Here is a 21,810-nt window from a genome sequence, read left to right on the forward strand (position 1 = left end):
GAAAATTCAATCTATATGTTGCTTTTCTTCTCAAAAAGATAACATTTATGTAGGCACCTCAGCTTATTGGTCGAATACTAATGTGCAAAATTAACCCAGGTTTAATATAGTTTGTATAAGGTCAGTAGTAGTGTTACTCTGTTCATCCTCCAATATTCTTTTAAGCGATATTAATTCGTGAAGAAAAAATCTCGCACTTGAATTATTTGTACTCAGAAAACAGCTAAGCTAACTTACAGTTTGACTGATCGCTATTATCATGGAATCAAAAGCTGCTCTATTGTACAAATACACTTTCAGACTAAATAAAATTGAAGTTCTTATTAACTTTACTCATCTATCAGTTAACGTATTCAATGTCAGTTCATAAGTGATGTTGCCTTTCCACAATGAAAAGATGGAAGTTAGAAAAGATCGTGACCTAGAAATAGCACACATACACTTGGCCTGACTCCTAGTCATAAGGCCTTAAAAAGTGTAGAGAAACACTTTTGAAACTACTCACAATATTATATGTAACCGGCTTCAAGCAACTAATTCTTGGACATTGCAATCAATCTTCTAAGTTGCTAAGACTACCACCCTTACAGGTACACCAAGAAGAAAAAGAAGTACACATTGAAAGCTTTACGACTAAATCATTGTTGTAACGTGTGGACTGCAGGTTTTGATAAGCAGCGTTTTTATCGATCGACTCAGTGACACGTATAACACGTAAGGACGACCTAGAGTCCCGATTGGCCCCGCTTCCCTGTCTAGCCCAGCCAGTTGAGTCAAGAACGCAAGTCACAGCCTCTGAGTTATGAATCATCGTATTTCAGACATACTCTATTTATATACTAACCAAACAGACCACATCGTACCATAAAATAGAAAACAACATCTGTACAATATTTAACGAGTGAAATAAATAATGGCCAATAGGGAATGTTCATTTAACGTCCAAGGACATCATTAGACTTAACATGATAATGATTGGCACATTATTCTCAGCATCCATAACAATCATAAAGAGCGGAAAAAAGAAATTCAACACCACAAAAGCAAATATACAAGTATAAACAAATAAACATAGATATTCTCTTACTTCACAATCATTTTAATGATAAGCAACATTGATTTTGCATCATCTGAACTATCTTTATCAGTTCGACTAGCTGACTGAATAAATCTTTGCCAAAGATGATCAATTAAGGTAGAATCAAATTGATTTGATGCAATTAATTGTTGAATAATTCGTTCCATACTAACTAGATCACCAATTTCTGAATCACGTATAAAATTGCTTAAGTTTGTTGCAACTATATCAGCACCTTCAACAGTTAGCGTACCATCGGATTTGAAATATTCCTCAGAATCTGGTTGAAGATATAGTTTCCTTAAGAATAATGAACAGAAAGAGAAAGAAATAAACAATAACAGAGATTACCATACACCGTTATTTTTAGTGGGAGATTTCTGGATTGTCTATAGTTAAGCTGGACATAAATGTCATATGTTCTAACTTGAAATACTTAGTTCGAAACTAGACGCAGTAACATAAACCATACACTATAGAAAAATAGAAGTATGTTAGTTTGGGTAGACTAAAGTGTAACTTAAAGCCTAGTTGCAACAAGAAGGTTCCTTTTTGAAAAAATGGAAAAAAAGAAAAAAAGAAGGACACTGTTGAAATATTGGAATGGATAACTTACTGACATGCTTCTATAACAGCTTTCTTTATAGTTTCTTCTTGTGACCATATCAGTGTTAATAAAAGACGTATACCATTTTCTAGACCTTTAACACCAGCTTGTTTTGCAATAACAAAAAATTCAATGGCTTCTATTACATCTGATATTGTTTTTGATGAAAGCATCGTTTGAAAATCTTTTATCGCTGTTTGAATATGTAATATAAAAGAAGATGTTTCTAATAGATAAGCAACACAAGCCCGTTGACGTATTACATCAGCTGTTAATTGTGTTTGTGCAACACTTGTTGAACGCAATGGAGATGATTCTATCATTAAATCCTTACCACCTCTAATACCAATGCAATTATTTTCAGTTGATAGATTATTGACAGACCCAGCGGCGACTGCAGCTGCTGAATGAATTGCTGCTTCGAGAGCTGCTGCGGCATCTAATTCTGCTGTAGGGCACAATGTAACATTTGCATCATTACTATTATCTATGTCAATTTCGTCATCACTTTTCTCTTCCTCATCTTCCTCTTCTTCATCATCGTCATCAGTGGCTTGTTCTTCATCCTCTGAATCAATTGATCGACGACCACGACGACGAAATAATCTTTTTCGACCACTATCTTCATTGGCAGCGATCGATTCTTTTGAATTTCTACGTTTAGACTTTTTCTTTTTAGCTAGAGATTTCTGAGTGTTAATTCTGTTATTATTATCATCATTATTGTCGTCTTTAGTTGCTGTTTCATTTTCATCAAGTGTACCGAGTTTAGCTGAAATTGAACAATGATCAATAACATCAAATATGGCTACATAATATGCAATTTTGATGAAAATGATGACAAATAATCATACTTATGCAGAAAATGAGAAATATTTAAGCAAATAATTGTTTTCAATAACTTCCTATACGGGGATTATTAGGCTGACTGATTGATACTTTATTTATTTAAACACATAAACATTGGTACAAGGAGGCACCAAATATATAGGCATCACACTTCATCATTTGATTTGTGTGACGGCTAGAATACTGCTCGGGTACCCAAACCGAAACAGACGCTTTTATTAGGGAGCCACTTACCGAGCTTTTGACGTAGAGGTCTAATCCACAAGGCAATAAAGCAGTCACATGATAGCCAGTGACCAATAATGGGCTCATACGCCATTTGTTCCATAAAGATCCTGGAGTTTATGTGCACCACTGGTTTGGAATCAGGGTTTTCCGACTCCCCTAGGTGGATCCACCAAATCTACCAACCCGGTTAAAGCACCGGATATTGGCTTCCCGTCCTCTGAATTTCGTGAACAACAGCCTCATCGAGAGAAGGCAGTGAGTAGGACTTCCCTGGCAGTGTGTGTATACGCATGGCCATATGAAAGCATTTCGAGAGTAGACAGTCCCCACTCTCAGCCGTACCACGGCATTGATACTAATTGTTAGGGATAAGATGAGTCCATATTTTTCTCTTATTCCATGTAACAGTTTATGATATTAGTCTCATTCTTACTGTGACATCTTAGTTACTACGATACTGGTGTTACATTTTGTAATGTAACATAATTTCAGGTTATTATGTTTTGCTTCAATTAAGTGTGAATTTTATTCAGTATGATAGGTATGAACCTCTTCCGAGTGTGACGATGATATTCTTTGTATTATTCTATGTGAACCTCGTATGTATTTTACACTAATCCTGTGTACCTTTTCCTTTATATGATGTTTAGTAATTCATTAACAAGTGTGTATAAAATTAGTATGTAAATGAGTGTATTTGGTATGATGATGACATGATTTTGAACGAATTGTTTTAGAGATGTATTACTGAAGAATTAATAAATCTTCATTTGTACAAGTTTTTGTGTTTCCACTTTGTATTGTGAGAAGTGCAGACGTCTTCATTTTCAAGCACAATCAGTAAGACAGTAGATACAACAGAGGTGATGGTAGATATAACAGACATCACCTTAAGCTGGTTTACATGATAATAATATTTACAAAGTTCTAATTGTTAAGCCTAAATTGGAAGTTACACAGAAAACAATTATTTGTTTAAACAATTCTCTTTTTGTTTAATTAAAGAAAAAAAAACTGAATTACATAGAAAACAATTTTTAAATGATGAACTAATACTACTTAAAAATCAAAAAGTATCCAGCATGCTTTATGTAATATTCCAAATGAGTATGAATGAATAACAAGAGACAAGGAGAATTATGTGGTACTGATATTGATGATGATGATAATAATCATAATAAAGATGATGACAAAACAGAAGTGAACTGAAATGACAACCTACTACGTGTATAAGATGATGGTAATAATAACAATACTGATGATTTCTGATGATATACACATTTACAAACTGTACATTCACATTCACGCATACACATACAAAACTTAAGTTTACAAACAGATATACACATAATCATTGCTACCAGTTATTAAGAAGTTATGGATGAGATTACTTTTTCGCTTACTAACAGTTTTATGACGAACTGAATCCATATTTTGAAGAAAAAACAAACAAGGTAATCAGAAGAAATAGATTTTAAAATCTATAAACAAGTAAAATATGCTGTTACCAAGTTAAATCTCTATTTACTCAAACCAATAAGATCGCTAAATTATTGAATCTGTTTATACCAAATAATATTAATTTCCTTTGCATAACATGTATGTTTACGAAGTATACTGACACTGATTGATTAATACATAATTGTTCTGCCACTAGCCTGCCCAATTCGAAGACGAGAAAAACCAACTGATTTTCTTTGCATATTTTATAACTTAAAGTTTTACATCATAATACAAGTCAATTGAAAGGTTAAAACTCACCATAAATAGCATAACATATACAGAACTAACTGAATGATGAGATGCATCAACAGTTAATGAGTGTAGTGAAAGCTTACAATTAGAGTAATATACAAAAAGAATACTCTAAACCAATTATGTAATAAAGATATATATAATAATCCACGGTAGAATAGTTCTTATTAAAGACCTACATTTTCTATTTATTCATCTACATTTAATATATAATACAATTACTTAAACAAGAGGATAATATAGAATATTTTATAGAATGAACAAAGTCTAATTTTTGAGAGTTCACATTTTATGGACTAAAATATAATCGACTAATCTTCAAACTAGTGATATTTAAGTGATAAGAATGATCCAGTCTGTAAGAAACTGCTAGTCATACTTATTATCTACCTAGAATTTAAAATGCATGTTTTCGTACTACAACTCCTGTGGTGCGTGCTACTTATATTGACATAAGTAGTATATAACGCGAGTCAGGAATGTAATGTCTGGCAGCAGAAGATCGGATAGATCAAAAAAGGAAGAACGGGGATAGAAAGCAATTAGTACAGAAATCCAAGAACAATGAAGTCCGAGACAATTATTAAAAATTTTGCAAATTAGGTATTATAGCACGGTTTTTCTATTTTACCAAGTAACTCTGTAATGTGCTAAATATAGTTCGGTTGTCCTCACCTATGTTCTCCTTCACTACACTTCCACTATATTATTAGTCATTCTCTTATCAGTTTGTTGGTGTTTTAAGACACGGTCTTTATTTTTTGTATCGTTTGTTTGAATCTTCCCATTGATGTTTAGGACTGCAATTAACCGGTCTCTTATTGGCATATGTGCATCCTGTGAGGATTGCCTCGATATCGCCTTAAGTCACAAGTATTATGAGCAAAGATAGATGGTGGCAAGAAGTGGAATCCAGGATGCACTTTTTGTCTTATTTGAGACGCGTCATCTGGGCATGCCTTTATCCCAGAGTTGATGTCCATTCCGGGATTCGAATCCAGTACCATTTGCTTTAAACTCCATCCGCGTTATCCACTTAGCTACTGAGTCCCGATAGCCACTAGCCCGTGCAATCGGGTGAACTTTAAATCTATTTGAAGCGCCTACCTTGACGCGAGATGTTTGCTGTTGTAGGAGAACGTTTAGAAAACGCTGGAAGTACTCAAACTGAGATATGTTAGTCTATGAAGTCACTGACTGTTGAACTGATCTGTATTGGTAATTGAAGACCACGTAGTTGGAATTTACATGAATATCGTAACAAATAGCTGAATATGATATGATGATATAACTTCGAATTGATCACAACGGTACAGATGGGCTCACTATTTATCTTAAAATATTTGTATTTTATTCCACAAATTCATTCACTCTTCTTGAATCATATTTTTATGCCCAATTTTTCCGAATCTTGTAGTGAACGAGAACACAGACGGGGACAACCAAATTTATTTTAATACACCATTACAGAATATCTTGGTAAAATCTGAGAATTATACAGTAAATACTTCATTTGCAAAATATCCATCAATTGTCCCAAACTTTATTGTTCCTTCGTTCCCATACCAATCACTCTCTGTTCTCGTTCTTTTCTCTTAGATTTTCTCAACCTTCTACAATCATATATTCCAATTTCGATTGGTGATACATGTTACTTATATCTGTCAACATCAGTAGCACACACAATACCACTTATAATGCTACTACGTCTACTACTCTGACACGTCTTGATAGTTGTATCTCACTATGGTGGTATGGTATCGCAACTTGAGCCGATACAGACTTGGTTAAGCTCATAATGAATGATATTGGAAGTATGAGATTAGTTGATGGATTCACAAGTAACTCTGATATTAACACGTCGAATGCAAACTCAGCTATAATCGATATATGAACTTGCACATTTGTGTGTCAGTTCAAGTTGCCACATCAAATCATCACAGCAAGATGAAATTACCAAGATGAGCAGTAACTAAAGTAATGGCAGTAGTAGTGTAGTGTGTGCTACTGATGTTGACAGATAGAAGTAGTATGTATCACCAATTGAAAGTGAAGTGCCTGGCAGCAGAAAGTTAAGAAGATCGAAGAGAAGAGAGAACGAGGATGGAGAATGATTGGTGTGCAAGAGAAGGAACGATCAATTATTCCTGTTAATAAACTCCAAGGTTACTGCTTTGATCAGTAGTGATTATCCTTATGATGACATTTCCTTGAGATATTAAAGACTATCTTACAAAGAGTGATTTATTTTGTATGAATGGTCAAATATTATTGAATTAGTGTCGTGTTAGTATTTTTTCCGATTACTAACAGGTGCATTAAACCTACAGTTAGCAGTTGACAGGCATTATACTTAATACAAGTCATAAAAGAGTAGTATTGTAATAGGGACCCGACACAATTTAATACATGATATCATTCAATTTGTTTATTGAATATATAGGCTATCAGTATAGATTGATAAATTGATCAAATTCTACACAATGTAGTCATTCATTATTGAGTTAGAGAAACAACTGATATGTGTTTTCCGAATTCCATTGGTCTGATGAATGATATAACATGATGTGAATTTCGATGCTAAATGATTTGCTCCTTCAATCTCATAAAATGAAATACTCTAGATGAAATAATCTGTAAATTAACAGATTACTGTAACAACAATGTTAGTTCACGGAAATGATACTAACTATTATTATTCAACAATGTTAAGTTATACTCACATAAAAACGAATAAACATTTAAATTTAGTATCAGATGGGTTTTGTGGATATTATAGTAATTTCAATGGTTAAGATCATGAGTCAGTTGAAGCTAGACCACCATGGAAAACATGGAAGCACTGAACGGCCGTTTCGCCCTATTGTGGGACTCCTCAGCAGTGGATGTGTCGCTCAATTTCGTGGATTAGTTGAAGTTAGACATTAACACCATTGGATGCCGGCTCAGTGGTTAAGTGCTCGTGCGAGAAATCAGTAGGTCCTGGGTTCGAATTTCACAGGGGGCGAGGCCGTGGATGCGCACTGCTGAGGAGCCCCATGATAGGACGAAACGACAGTTCAGTGATTCCAGGTTCTCCATGGTGGTCTAGCTTCAACTGACTCATGATCTTAACCATTGAAATTTAAATTTAGAAAAAGAAAGGAAATAAGCTACATACTTAATAACTCTTCTAAACTTTCAAGACGTTTCGTTTCTTTATTTACAACTTGTTGTAATTCATCTGTAGTCAGCTGGAAAAAGAAATACAAAAAAATGAAACAATAGAAAATTTATTTCATAATGATGTTTTAACAGGTAGTTTGTGATCAAATAAAGTAATTACGTGTAGCCCATTTGTCGAGTATCATCTTTATATACTCTACATTGTGATACCGGTTGCCAGATAAAAATGAAATACATTGGAGTGGATCTCGAATCTCGAAGTATTTCAAAGACATTACACCATTGTCTAGTGACAATTGTCTTAGAATTGAAGAAAAAACTTTTATAAATTACTGATATCAATGAGAATCAGTGGTGCTGATTAACAACTGATTGTGAAATGAGTTCCTTGTAGTTCTATGTGAGAAAGTATGGGGTCTGACGGTTACTTATCAATAACATTAGATGATAATCATGTTATATAATCAAATGAAGGAAGCCGAGAAGTCAGTTGAGTCTAATAGAACGGTCTATAATCATAGCGATCGGAAAGATTTACAGGTTATGGCTTCAGTGACGTATAGGTCATGGATGTGCACTGATGAGATATCCCAAACTAGTATATATATCACTGAAAGCTAGAACCTAAAATATGAGACTTCAGAACAAGACAATAAAGAAGTTTGATTTAGTACGTATAGAGAGGAAAATCAATCAAGAACAATACTAGAAAACTAATCAGGACAGAATGACAAGTAGGAAAATGGGAGAAAACTAATTTTTAAGAATTTTAGATGTATATGCGCCGGTCATCTGTTAAATACCTACCTCTGTAGACTACATCAGATAGAGGAGATAGGAACAAATCGAAAAATAACATTCCAGTTAAAAAAGTTAGATGAGAGATAGATTATTATTGACTACGAGATAGGTAGTGAAAGCAAATAGGAAAACTACAATGAACAGTCTAATAACTTTCTCTGTGATAAAATTCATAGTAGGTAATTCATAAGCATTTAAACGTAACCACACGTACAGATACACAAAGTATAATTAAGCACAAATAGATATATTCATACCTTTGCAGCAGGACACTGTAATATCATAGCTGTAAGTGTTTTACAAGCATTTTTTCTTGCTGAAGCAGATACATCCATCATTGCGCCTAGATTGCCAACTAATAAAGCGGCTAGTTTCGACTGACGACTGACTGGTAAACCCTTTTTGTATTTTGACGAAAAAAAACAGGTAGGAAATTATTTGGATATAAAAAGGATACTATTTTGTACATTCTAAGTTTCATTTATCATCAATAAAGAAATCAGTTAAGTCAAATGGAGATGGTCGTTTAAAAACGTGACAGTGAATTTGTAGCTCATAAGAGTGTGATTCATAAGATAAAACTACGATTTAGATTGTTAAGAGCCTGTAAAGTGTTCAGTTCACTAAGAAAAATTGACGCGATTATGATGAGCTTCCTATATATATATATAATGTTGATTGGTAGGTAATACCTAGTGTACCAACCATAAAATCACATATGGCTTTGAAACGCAGTTAGTTATGAGAGCTAATGATACTATTCGATTACCCGAAACCGATTTATATGATGTAGAAGGGTTCGAATATAGAATCAAGTAGTTAAGAGTCGAGCACGTTAAACACTAAACTAATGGATATAATAAACTTATTAACCGAGATTAGACAAGGTTAATGAATAACGGATGCTGTGGGTAGGATTATTATAATTGTAAATCCGTTATCAATATTAGGTTTTAAATAACACTTGTCAATATGAAAGCTGGGAATAGTTTCACCATTTCCATACAGAAAAAACACACAAGTAGACGAGATTTTCCAGTGCATCGGGACGACGGAATGAATATTATACCAATGTATCACAGATACGGAATTAATCAGAAGTGTGTACATTATTAATATATATGTAACATAATAACATTACAAAGAACAAATACACATCGACTCACTCCAAGAACTACAATATTATGCCATATCTGTAAGGCTTTTGCACGTACATAACCATTCACATCATGAATATGCTCCTAGTTAATGAGATAAGAGAATTATTTAGAAAAAATTAATTGAAATCTTAGTGTAATGAGAGTTAGTAGTGTTACTCTATCAGACGACGACAATAGATTGTTTAGGGTGAATCTACATAAAATTATAACATCTGTTTTTAGTACTTGGTACTTATTTCACGAAACTCTGTTTGATTATTACAATAGTAGTGGATAACGCGATGGCGTTTGAAGCGAACAGTACTTGGTCTGAGTCCCAAAGGGAACGTAAATTCTGAGATGCATGTACATCCAGCTGACGAGTCTCAAATAGAACGAAATGCGCGTCCTGGATTCCACTGCTAGCCACTATCCATCTTTGCTTATGTGTAACTTCGTTTATTGACTTTTCAGATACATCATACAAGAATAAGACAATATTAGTCGGATATAAGTTAAACAGAGATGTAAATCCATGATCTCAGATTATTCAAACAAGATATCAAGTAAAAAAAAGATGCTTAATTGTCTACATAATTTAGTCAATTGATCACTCGTTTATTATTGATGTACAGCCTGGTGCAAGTGTAATTCAGCCCAAGTTACTCATAAGAATATCACCCACAATCATGATTAAGTAGACCAGTTAAAAACATGAACAAGTGAACGTAAATATATTGAAAAAGCATTTCATTAGAAAAAATAAGCTAATTTACTTGGTGTAACATAGAAAACATATCTATCAGATAACTGTTAGTCTAATGCAGTGCTACGATGTTGGCTAAGAGTCCGTACGTTAGAAACAAGAGGCAAATAAATTCATTTTGATAGAAAGATACATTTACTAAAAATACAGCTTTGAGAATTATCTATAAGCAATTTAAGCTTACTAAACATTGTCTTCAGTAAAAATGACTTTTGATAGAAATTACTATTATTAGTGCTACCACAGTTGTAGTTACATATCACAACCATAACACTGGATTTTTATTAAATGTATTTGAAGACGGGGGTACTCAGTCAAATAATTAGTTCATTCGATGACCGATTCATAAACGTAATTTAGTTCAATGAGGAATCATTCATAGTTCGGAAAATTCATTCATAGCCACTGGCCACTAAACTAATGAATACCATTTGTAATCATAAACCAATCATGAGTGTTATCGAGATAATTTAATCAAAATAATTCATAAGTAATGTAATCATGAATTGCTCTTAAATAATTACAATCTGAAAGAAGTGAAAAATAAAACAGTTTAAATGCTTTTCACAATCCAATTGCATAGTAAAGTCATACCAGTAAAAAGGATTAACTTCATACCTGTAATAGATCCATTAAACGATCTCTTTGAACGCGTTCATTGGGATCCAATTGTTCACGTTTAGCAAATATAGGCACTATTTCTCCAATAACCCCTAAAACACAATTTCTCATTTGATATGGTTCTTCATCAAGTCTACAACGAAGTAATGGTAGGATTGATTGAGCAAGAGTAGGATAGGTTCGAGCTACTTCCAATAAAAAATTGGAAAAATTTTGAGAAGCTTGTGAATCACGCTCTAAATCTGCTCCATTGTAGCTACATATCTCCTGTAAAAAAGGTCACAAATAGTCATAAATTATTAATAACAAAAAAAAAAAGAGACTATGTGAAACAGACTCGATTGAAATAAAAAATTAAACAGACAGTATAAGTTTATTGAACTAGTCCGTGATGAAAAATGACTTTGAATAGAGAAATCTCCAAGCCACCGATGTTAATAATAGTCACATTTGTACAAGCAATTGGCTTCTATAGGGATTCTCAATTTTCTACCAAGAAGTCACGATATGTAGAGTAAAACTGAGCATATCAATTATAAGACAGGTACTGCCAAAAAGATTAAAATGGAAAATTGAATGAAGTGGGTAAATACAGATCAATGGATTCTGAAATAGTTTAAATGTATCTTGCTCAACCCGAGATCTGTACGTCTTAGGTTCAACCTAATATAGAGACGTCAGTCAGTCATTAATAAAGTAAGACATGAAGTCATAGACTGTTTAGGTGTGGATTATCTAGTTGAGATCTACGCGACTACCGTAATCAGTGGTTGGAGACGTTGAATGACATGAATTACAACCGGTGACAAAGTCGCAGATGTATTCACTCCGTCCTGAAATACTCGTACTTATTATTCCATACATTCGTTCATTCTTCTTGAGTCACATTATCTATTCTTAATGTTTTCCACTATTACCGATACTATTACTAATTCTGCTAGCCTGACGTTTGTTTTCACAGTTCAATCTAGCTATGCTGATATGGTATGGAAACTTAAGTCGATATATATATATATATGGAGTAGTAGACTCCATGCATTAGAGTTATTTGTTTATTTATTTGAACGCATAAATATTGGTACAAGGGGGCACCAGATATATATGCGCCACATAAAACAATGAGAAAGGGAAGAGAAAAGTATGTAAGGTGAGTATAAGAAAAAAAGAACAATAACGACCACAGATTAGTGTATGGTAGTGTAATATTAATATTAATAATAATAACAGTGGGGGAAACGGAAAGATACAACCAGAAGAATTCTTCCAGTTAAGGGAGTTACAACCACTTTTTATGAAGAAAGTAAAAGAAGGTTACAGCAGGATCACCACTGGCTTCTATTCTGAGCCATATCTAATAACGTCTCTAGCCACTGTGTTGCACCGTCTCTCGGACTCCAGCCAAGGAATCGTGAAGGACCGACAGAAGCCAGCCCTTTGCAGCTTTCTTTCATGTCACAACACCATGTCATACACTGACCACCTCTTCGCTTTTTCCAACCAATCGCAGAGTCGGCAAATAATGCACGACGTGGAATTCTCTGGGATTACATTCGTAGAACATGTCCAAGCCACCGAAGTCGATGTTTCAGGATGGTGACACCAGTTGGATTATCGTCTCTGTGCCCGAACATACAATATCAAACCTCTGCATTACTAAATGGTGTTAACGCTGGACGTCAGTAATCCTTCGAAGACAACGATGATCAAACACAGAGAGTCGTCTAACGTCCTCAACTCGGAGAGGCCAGGTTTCACAAGCATAGAGCAAAACTGCTCTCACCGACGTGTTGTAGATCCGACCTTTTACAGCCAGATTGGCATCAAGAAGACGCCAAAGATTGCCCAGATTGGCATAAGCCGTTCTGGCTTTCACTGTACGTGAATCGATCTCATCACTCGCGCCACCACCAGCACTTATGCATCAGAGTCGATCACTGGATCCATTCAATTCAATGTACTTAAAATAAAAGTTGAAATCTAGTAATAAATCAGAAAACATGAAATAAATCAATACCGTTAAAACTAACTTTTAATAGTTCACGAACAACACCAGTTAGTTTTTCATCTTCAATAAAAGATCTTACAATAGCCATAAGGCAATTGACCATATGCGGGAAACATTGTAATAATTGAGCTAATTTAACAGAGCATGCAATACTATGACCATAACGACGAACTAAGGTGGCCAACAGACTGGTCACTGCAGCGCGTATATTAGCATTACTAGCCATATCACGATCTTCAAGCAATTTGTAACAACAATTAGCTGGTAAGCTAGAAAAAAAGAAATAAGCAATTCGGAAGAAAGAGTAAAGGAGAAATACATTTTAACGATAATCAATCATGTTAAATAATCATAATGAATAAGATGTGGAGAAAAAAAGTATTTTTATTAAAAGGTGTATACTTAATGAAATCCTCTTCAGCTACTGGGGGATCCCAAAGTTTATCCAATTTTAAACGACAAATTTGGTCGAGAGCACTGACTGCCTTTTCGCATTCTATAAACCAATCCATGCATAATTGTAAATCAGACGGTCCACGATCACCTCGACGACCACCTTTTGCTCCTCTACCACGTCCAGCCTAGAAAATAAAAAAGGGTGTACAGCGAATAGATACAAATACTTATTCATAAATAAATATTTGTAATATCCCAAACAGTAGAAAAATTAGATTTTTTGACGTTTCACGACTTAGTGTAAGCCACTTCTTCAGAGAACAAATAAGCAAAATAAAATAAATCCAAACTTGGGTTAATTTTAATTTGGTTATGCTCAGTTGACACAATTGATAAGGAATGAGAGCTCATTCATAATATGTTGATTGAAATGGGTATCCACAGGGTTTTGTGAAGAAGCACTTGCGTGTAACAAGCAAGAAAATAGTGACTCTGACGGCTAATAAGAAACCGCTTTTCTTGAAACTGCAATTCAATGGTGATGTAGCTAGCGATGTATTACGGGATAGATTGACTAGAGCAGTAAAAAGAACGTTTAATGCTGCCAAACTCTGTCTATCGTATTCAACCCGATCTATGGTGATTCCCCAACTAAAGGATAAGTAACCTGGTTATGCCACTTCTATGTGTATCTACGAATCCAGCCGCTCCTGTGGAGAAAGCTATATTGGGCGCACTACCAGGCAACTGAACCAAAGAATTAGTGAACACCTCCCTTCGTGGTTAGGAAAAGGTAACATCAAGACAATAAGCAGCTCGGTTCTATCACAATTGATCGATAGCGGTCATGTAGTGGACAGAAACAAGTCATTTAAAGTTATTTATCGTATTCCTACTAGTTTTCCTTATGGTGTTCGCTCTCGTCTCTTACACATAGCAGAAGCTATAGGAACTCGAACCAACAATCCAAGTCTTTGTGTTCAGAAGAAATTTGTAACACCCTTATCTCCCCCTTGGCCTTAATAAATGATTTTATTTATCGCGTTATTATTTTCCATACTCTCTCTTCGTTTAGTTTTCTTCACCCCCTCCTACCATTTTATATTATTTTCTCTCAAATATACGTTTCACGGTCCGATTATCTGAACACTTATTACATGAGAACTTTCGTCTAAATTTGAACGAATAGTTTCACAATATTTGAGCGCCGAGTTAATGTGAGACATTAAAGAGAAAGGATGTATTTGTAAAATCTTGAAAAAGCTTGGACCGGATTACCAGGCAAAACGTTGTATTTACTTCAAATTCTTTCGCTGAGATTTTACAAATACATTCTTCCTCTTCAACTTTATATTACTTCATCTTATAATTTTATACATGTTATCTCACTGTCTATATTTTTCTGATCACTGACCTATTTCCGATTATGTAACATTGATTTGAGCCTTTATTATTCTTATCAAAACTAGTACACCTGTCATCACACTATCAATTTGTACTTTTCACTTATTATGTAATCATTTTCATTGTTATCATTGACTCATAAACTACCTTGATTGGTTTAATAATACCGTATATGCATATAAATATTACTAATGGTTTGGTAGTTGAAGAAATCTTGACGACGATACAAGATGTATGTTCCATTTTCAATCAAGTTGAATCAGTTGCAACTAAAGAGAAAACCGAATATCCATCAAAAAAGGAGTGTGCTATTCAATAATTTTCTCTGTCCTAATTTACAGTTGTGAAGTATATTAATATGGTATGGAGGACATTCAAAGCATAAATATCCAAATTCCTTTTCTAGAATATACATACATATATAGTTAAAGTTCGGTTGTAGAGGATTTTTGTGTCACTAAGTGACCCTAGTTAGAAACCACGTATACCTATAGTAACTATGTGCTCAGTAGTAACCAAATTTGAGAGGTAATTCTTGGAGTCCTAGTAAGAAACAGTGACCAACAGAGTTCAACTATATCGGAAGTGGGATAGTTATCCAACAATGGCATTAGAATATGGTTGGCCAATATCGAGAATTCATGAGTCCGAAATGCAAACCACTAGGTGATAGTTCAGTGGTCTGGGGATTAATTACCCACCGCAAGACCTGAAGATCCTAGGCTCAGTTCCCGATCGAGTCATTAGTGTGCACTACGAAACAGCTGTTCAGTACTTCTTAGTTTTCAATTTTTGTTTAACTAGATCAATTTACGGTGTATCATATATATTTCAAAATTTGCTACAAGCTCGAGAGAGGGAACCAGAATCTCGCTCTCTCTTTGCTATTAGGATGTGCAAAAAGGTATCAGTAACAAAATATATAAAACTTACATTAGCGCCTACAGCAGATTTGGCATTAGCATTTAGTTCGTTTTCAAACATATCAACAAACTGACATAATAGATATGTATGCATTTTCAATGCATTTCGATGTGTATTCATTTCAGTTCGATTAAGAACTGACTGCCCAGTTTGTGTAGATTCAAGCGCTGAACCCAATTGACGTACACAAACTTCATATCCTAGAATGTTTCAGGAGAATAACAATATAGCAGAATTGTAAGTATTATCATAGGAACTAAAATTTATGAAGCGATAGATATCATCGATACCAATACAGTAAATAGAAGATAATTAATTTTATCAATTTATTCTTAGGGTACTTGTTAAGTCCAGAGGAATAAACATCGCAATCTATCAAGCTTAGTTTTAAACAGTCGGAGATAATTAGCGAAGTTCAGTTTTGCTTGTGTTTTCTGTACAATAAAAGCAAATAAGCAAACTAATGCCTGAAACCATGAGGTGACCTATATTTACTACAGAGTAAATATTACTATTATAATTATTACTCATTTAAAAATTGCTAAACCAAGAAGAACGAGTTTCTATCAAACCTAGCTTGATTGACTAGGACTAATATACAAGATGTCGAAATGCCATGATCTAAAAATTGCCAGTATGTTTAGATTACATCATATTGATTAGAGGCTGTGATGATAATAAAAGCTTGGGTTAGTTCCAGAATTCCTATCTTTATTTCAGTAAATGGGTGCATTATGATTCAGTTTTAAATTAGTCCCCAGTAGAATAGATGGTTCGAAACTAACCAAGAAAATGTTATACAATCATGTTAACACTTATCATACTTAGTGCTTCACTGACTTCTAAAGGTACACTAAGATTCCAATATGGGAGTGTCTGAATTAATATCTATATAATGGTCAACTTCATCAGTTTGTGAATTTTGTGGACTAAAGTGAAATTATAAGGTGATTTTACGAGCACTCATTAATCAAGCCTAGTAGCTAATATTTACGAAAACTGTGTAACAATGTGGTAAATCTGACTAAACTTGAATCGGTTTCCTTAGCTCATCTAATAACCTCGGGCTAAATCTATACGACAACTCGAACATGAAAGGCGCAAAATATAGGAAGAACGCTGTACTCCAAGGTCCATTTTATGTACAGAAAATTTAGGGTATTCATGGCGTTTCAGATCACCTTGGGCTTTTGGAACCCTACTAAACATAATAACAGGATTGGTAATCATCCAAACAGGAATATGACACGTGACTCTTCACTTCCTAGATGGATCAATAAATACTCTGCAAATTAGTAGTAAGCTTTAAATATAGTAACTCCGCGTATTCCCTAATAATCAACCTCGCAATGTCAGAGATTTACAATAACGAACTCATTGCGGACTAGCTTAACAGGTTATTAAAACGATATCTAGTGGGCAAAAGCGTACAAAGCATCAAGAAATGCTTAAAGCCTAATAAATAGGGTTTTAATTGTCACTGAATAACTGTCTAGATATATTACTTAACTGATAATTTTCGAAAAACCAGATAAAAACCATACTATAATTTATTAGTATAAAAAGGAAAATTGACCTGACCTTTAAGAACTATGTGCCAAGCATTCTCCTTAATTCCTGAGTCAACGTTCTGCCACTCACTGTTAAAATAAAAACCTAAAATTTCAAATTCAACTGCTTACTGCAACACGCAGAACAAAGTATCGAACTCATGTAATATGTAGGTGAAGCCTTCACTTGTGAGAGATCGCTGAGACTCTTAAAAAGAGGAAAAATAATAGAAAATGGAACATTAACTGAGTAAATCAAAGGCACTTCTTTCCAAACTGGTCACAATCAGTGATTATTTCCAGTTGTTGGGAAAAAGGTTCTGTTTTTAACGTGAAATCTACTTGATTACAATACATCTCTGACCTCAGCATTTAGCTACTAGAATTTCAACTAAAGATAAAGAATTAATCAAATGGGTTTTAAGTTTTGTTAGTGGTTAGGGAGTTCAAATGATCGAATTTTTATTACTCATCATCACCATGCTATCTATAGTTTCCTGTCTGAACATAGCATTACACTCCATCCACTGAGAGGTTTTGTCATAATATTTAACTGAATGTTGCTAGAGAAACGAACATAATATATGGTTCGACACAGTAGTGGGGTAGGCACACCTATCAGTATCTCTTTTTCAAATATCGAATATCTTATTACTCTAAATATTTTCATGTCAGCTTGCTAGTTATTTTATTTATTATCTATCCTACTGAAATGCATGACAATAAGAACAGATGCACTGTATATTTGTTTTCCATTTGTGCACAACAAAAAATAAATGTTTATGTATAACAGTACAACTAACGTGACTCATTTCCAATACAGTCATTTGGGTAGTTATAATTAGTAGCATTGAATGCCTTGTTTAGGTTACGAAAAAAGTTGTATTGAAGAAATAACGTGATTACGCTTTAAGAAAAAACAAGTTGCACAACGAGTTCTATAATATCCAGATGTGCTTTACTGGAGAAATATCATAATTTTGAAGTGAACCATGAGTTTCCATCAAAGTTATTGTACTCAAGGTTATGATAACAAATACCAACTTTCTCACATCAGATTCGCTAAGTGAGAGATACAGCCACTTCCATGTAATTACTACGGTCGCTTGAACTCATGGCTACAAGGCTGAACTACAAAAGTTTACGAAGTATCAAAGTATTTCCAGGATGTTTTTTAATTGGTATAGTGAAAAGTTTCGATAATGCAATGAGAAGACGAAGTTTATCAGAGTTATGTGATGTATTTGCGCAACACACTATATATATATATATATATATATATATATATATATATATATAATCAGATCCTTCGAAATGTATTACGCAAATATATCACATAATTCTGATAAACTTCGTCTTCTCATTGCATTGTCGAAATTTATCAAAGGGACTAACTGTTTTAAATAGTGAAAATTATTGAATAAAAGGTGTGATAATATAATGTTATGTAATAGACATATAAAACGAAGCTCAAAAGAGTATGAGTTGCATTGAAATTCTCATTACTAAATTCCGAGCTATAGCCCAAGAACATAAATAGCAATAAAAATAAAAACATGAACACTAAGAGAAGAAAGTGACATTTCTGACAACCGTTCGAAATAACATCTTTTGCCTGTACAAAACGCGGAAAACATGAGTGAAATTACGGGAATATACCAATTGTTCAAACAATTGTCAACAAACGCTACATGAAATACTTTATCATGTAACCGTAGAGAACGCAGAAAACATAAAATTATATGATTGACAAATAAAAAATATCGGGCTAAATAACACCAACACAATTTATTTTAAGTAATGGAGTAAATTATTAACAAAAATGAAGCCTACTTGGAAGATAATTTCTCAAATTCCTCACGGAAATTACGTCGTTTACGACATAAGCATTGGAAACAGAACGCTTCAGTAAATCTGCTTTTGCGACGGGAATAATAAACTCTGACATTTGTGAGTAGTTCTAGAACAATCAAACGCGAAAATAGATTTAAGCACGTGAATTTTATCCACTGTTAGAAAAAACAAGATCTGTAAGGCTATAATTTACCACAAGAAATTACTGGTTAGTACCAGAGCCCTATACGAAAAGAAAACATTCTAGATTGACAAAATGTTCAAGCAGAGAAAATATAAGCAACAGCGGCGGATAACAGTAGGCAGTCGTTTGAACGTACCAGTATGACTCAGAAAAATCGGTGGAATTTAATCCTTAACTATAGATTGAGAGACAGTAAACTCAAAAAATTAAAATAGGTCCCAAGCTTGGCAGAAGGCAAGTGTATTTGTCCCTTAGATTTTATAAAGTTCAAGGACATCATTTTATTGATAAACGGTGGCTGCCATGATGGAAAGTACGAGAACGTTTGCTGACCTATATCTATACCAGGTCCTTTATTATCATGCTTAGTGAGATGTTAGGAGAACGATTTGATCTCAAGGTCTCTTTAGGTGGCTAAGATCACGAAGAGCTGATTAGAAATCAAAAAACCTATGCCAGATATAATTCGAAATTAAGTTTAGTTACCAGGGCTAAACAACGGAACTATAGTGAGTTTTCAAAACCGTTTACGTAGGGGGAGGGGATTTAGAGTTCTGAAAGACCTCTGATTTCTTTTGAAACTGAGTGAATGGACGGAAATATTTTTTGGCGAAATTTGAAATTCGCTTACTTAATTAGCTACAAACGATACGATAAGTAGAACAATATGCTGATTTTTTTTGAAAAATGTCAATACTTTTCGAAGACATTTATTGTAGGCTTCTTTAAACCACTCTATATATATGAAGCATATAGTGACTGTGTCATGTCACTTTCGCAAGATTGCCGACATATGTCATTTTACAGAATGTTTGTATATTGATAAAAAATGTAACTTTCCAAGACCTTTTAAGACATGAGACTCCTAAAGAACGCCAGGATAACCTTGAAATCAAAATATATATGTTTCAATGTCCAAGCTTTGTCAGTTTAACAGTGAAATGAAATGAAAGTATCAAGATCATGCTAATGACTTTGCAACGAACTTATTTTACGGCATTTTTATCAGGGATGAAGTTTGTGAAATAATTAAATACCTAAGGCTGATTAGAGGTTTTCTGTTAACGGGCTTATGTATCTAGTTGCAGTGAATCCCTTATGCCATCAAGTTGGGATCTAGGTACATTATAAAGTAAAAGAAAACTGTCATGAGTTTTCAAGAAAGTATCACTTTTCCATCGGGGGACTCGTGAGGATTTGTATGGACCACCTTATCTGGTAATGAATTCCGGGACGTACTTACTTTCACCTGTTACTCCCAATGGAGCATAGGCCGCCGACCAGCATTTTCCAACCCACTTTGTTCTGGCCCTTCCTTTCCAGTTCTATCCTATTTTTGTTCATTTTTCTCACATCTGTCTCCATTTCTCGCCGTAATGTGTTCTTTGGTCTTCTTCTTTTCCTTTGGCCTTGGGAATTTCAAGTGAGGACTTGCCTTGTGACACAGTTGGGTGCTTTCCTCAATGTGTGTCCTATCCACTTCCAGCGCTTCTTCCTGATTTCTTCCTCCACTGGGATCTGGTTTGTTCTCTCCCACAGTAGGTTGTTGCTAATAGTGTCCGGCCAATGGATCTGAAGTATTTTGCGTAGACAATTGTTAATAAACACCTGTATTTTCTGGATGATGGCTTTTGTAGTTCTCCAGGTTTCTGCCCCATACAGTAGAACTGTCTTGACGTTTGTATTGAAAATTCTGACCTTGGTGTTGGTTGACAGTTGCTTTGAGTTCCAGATGTTCCTCAGTTGTAAATATGCTGCTCTTGCTTTGCCGATCCGCGCCTTCACATCTGTATCAGATCCACCCTGTTCATCAATGATGCTGCCCAAATATGTAAAGGTTAAACGGTATACCATTTGCATCAGGACTAGGATTAAGTAGGTACTTTAGAGCATGTTTAAGAGTACTTATTATAGTATAAGTGTAAAAAGTCATCCCTGAGTAAAGATCCAACGATCTAAGACTTTATCCAATCAGAAATCACTGCAAACTTTGCTTTCGCACCAGAGATGACGTTGTTTTGAGATAAAAATACTAGTAAATCGTGAATAAAATTGTCGGTATGAATTGTAACGCAAGGAACAAATAGCTGCCACTTTGCTACATACACTACTAAATCAAATGTCATCAACAGATAAAAATGTCCAAACGGCGTCGATTTGCACTCATAAGTTCAATTACGACAATATATATATATATATATATATATATATATATATATATATTCCTCTTATTATAGGCTATTATTCATCTTAAAGGTTACTGTTATATGACGTACTATTCTCCAATTATTCTCAATCTATTAGTTACAGTACTTGACTATAACAGCCTCTTTTGTCTTGATCGCTTAAGAGCATACTTAACATGATTGGCTGACATAATTCATCACGGTGCAAGCAATTTTGACTAGGGAGAGCAAAGATTTGCTTAATAAAACCCAGAATTATTAATAATTCAGCCTTTTAAATCGATTTTAATGTCGAATT

The 21,810-nt window shown here is 34.3% G+C and overlaps 1 protein-coding gene across 3 annotated transcripts in view; it reads right to left on the minus strand.

The window, feature by feature from the left end:
• NCAPD2_1 (Condensin complex subunit 1) overlaps nucleotides 1-21,810 on the minus strand; it is a gene marked incomplete at its 3' end in the record, with an annotated part of 42,120 nt that overhangs the window by 12,943 nt on the left and 7,367 nt on the right. The window contains exons 1-14 of one of the 3 annotated variants that reach the window (XM_051214242.1): nucleotides 20,173-20,237; nucleotides 19,122-19,248; nucleotides 17,421-17,496; nucleotides 17,320-17,378; nucleotides 15,748-15,938; nucleotides 13,417-13,595; nucleotides 13,037-13,283; nucleotides 11,007-11,276; nucleotides 9,650-9,724; nucleotides 8,741-8,881; nucleotides 7,678-7,750; nucleotides 4,154-4,183; nucleotides 1,695-2,457; nucleotides 1,088-1,378 (exon numbers count right to left, since the gene is read on the minus strand). In XM_051214242.1, coding sequence (XP_051067393.1) covers nucleotides 1,088-1,378; nucleotides 1,695-2,457; nucleotides 4,154-4,183; nucleotides 7,678-7,750; nucleotides 8,741-8,881; nucleotides 9,650-9,724; nucleotides 11,007-11,276; nucleotides 13,037-13,283; nucleotides 13,417-13,595; nucleotides 15,748-15,938; nucleotides 17,320-17,378; nucleotides 17,421-17,496; nucleotides 19,122-19,236 — 2,510 coding nt within the window. In that variant the 5' untranslated portion in view covers nucleotides 19,237-19,248; nucleotides 20,173-20,237. Of the gene's footprint in view, nucleotides 1-1,087; nucleotides 1,379-1,694; nucleotides 2,458-3,984; nucleotides 4,085-4,153; nucleotides 4,184-7,677; nucleotides 7,751-8,740; nucleotides 8,882-9,649; nucleotides 9,725-11,006; nucleotides 11,277-13,036; nucleotides 13,284-13,416; nucleotides 13,596-15,747; nucleotides 15,939-17,319; nucleotides 17,379-17,420; nucleotides 17,497-19,121; nucleotides 19,249-20,172; nucleotides 20,238-21,810 lie in introns of those variants that run through there. The other 2 variants (XM_051214241.1, XM_012943282.3) reach the window with 2 other exon arrangements.

This window comes from Schistosoma haematobium, chromosome 2 (assembly GCF_000699445.3).
Source record: "Schistosoma haematobium chromosome 2, whole genome shotgun sequence".
NCBI classification, from domain to species: domain Eukaryota; kingdom Metazoa; phylum Platyhelminthes; class Trematoda; order Strigeidida; family Schistosomatidae; genus Schistosoma; species Schistosoma haematobium.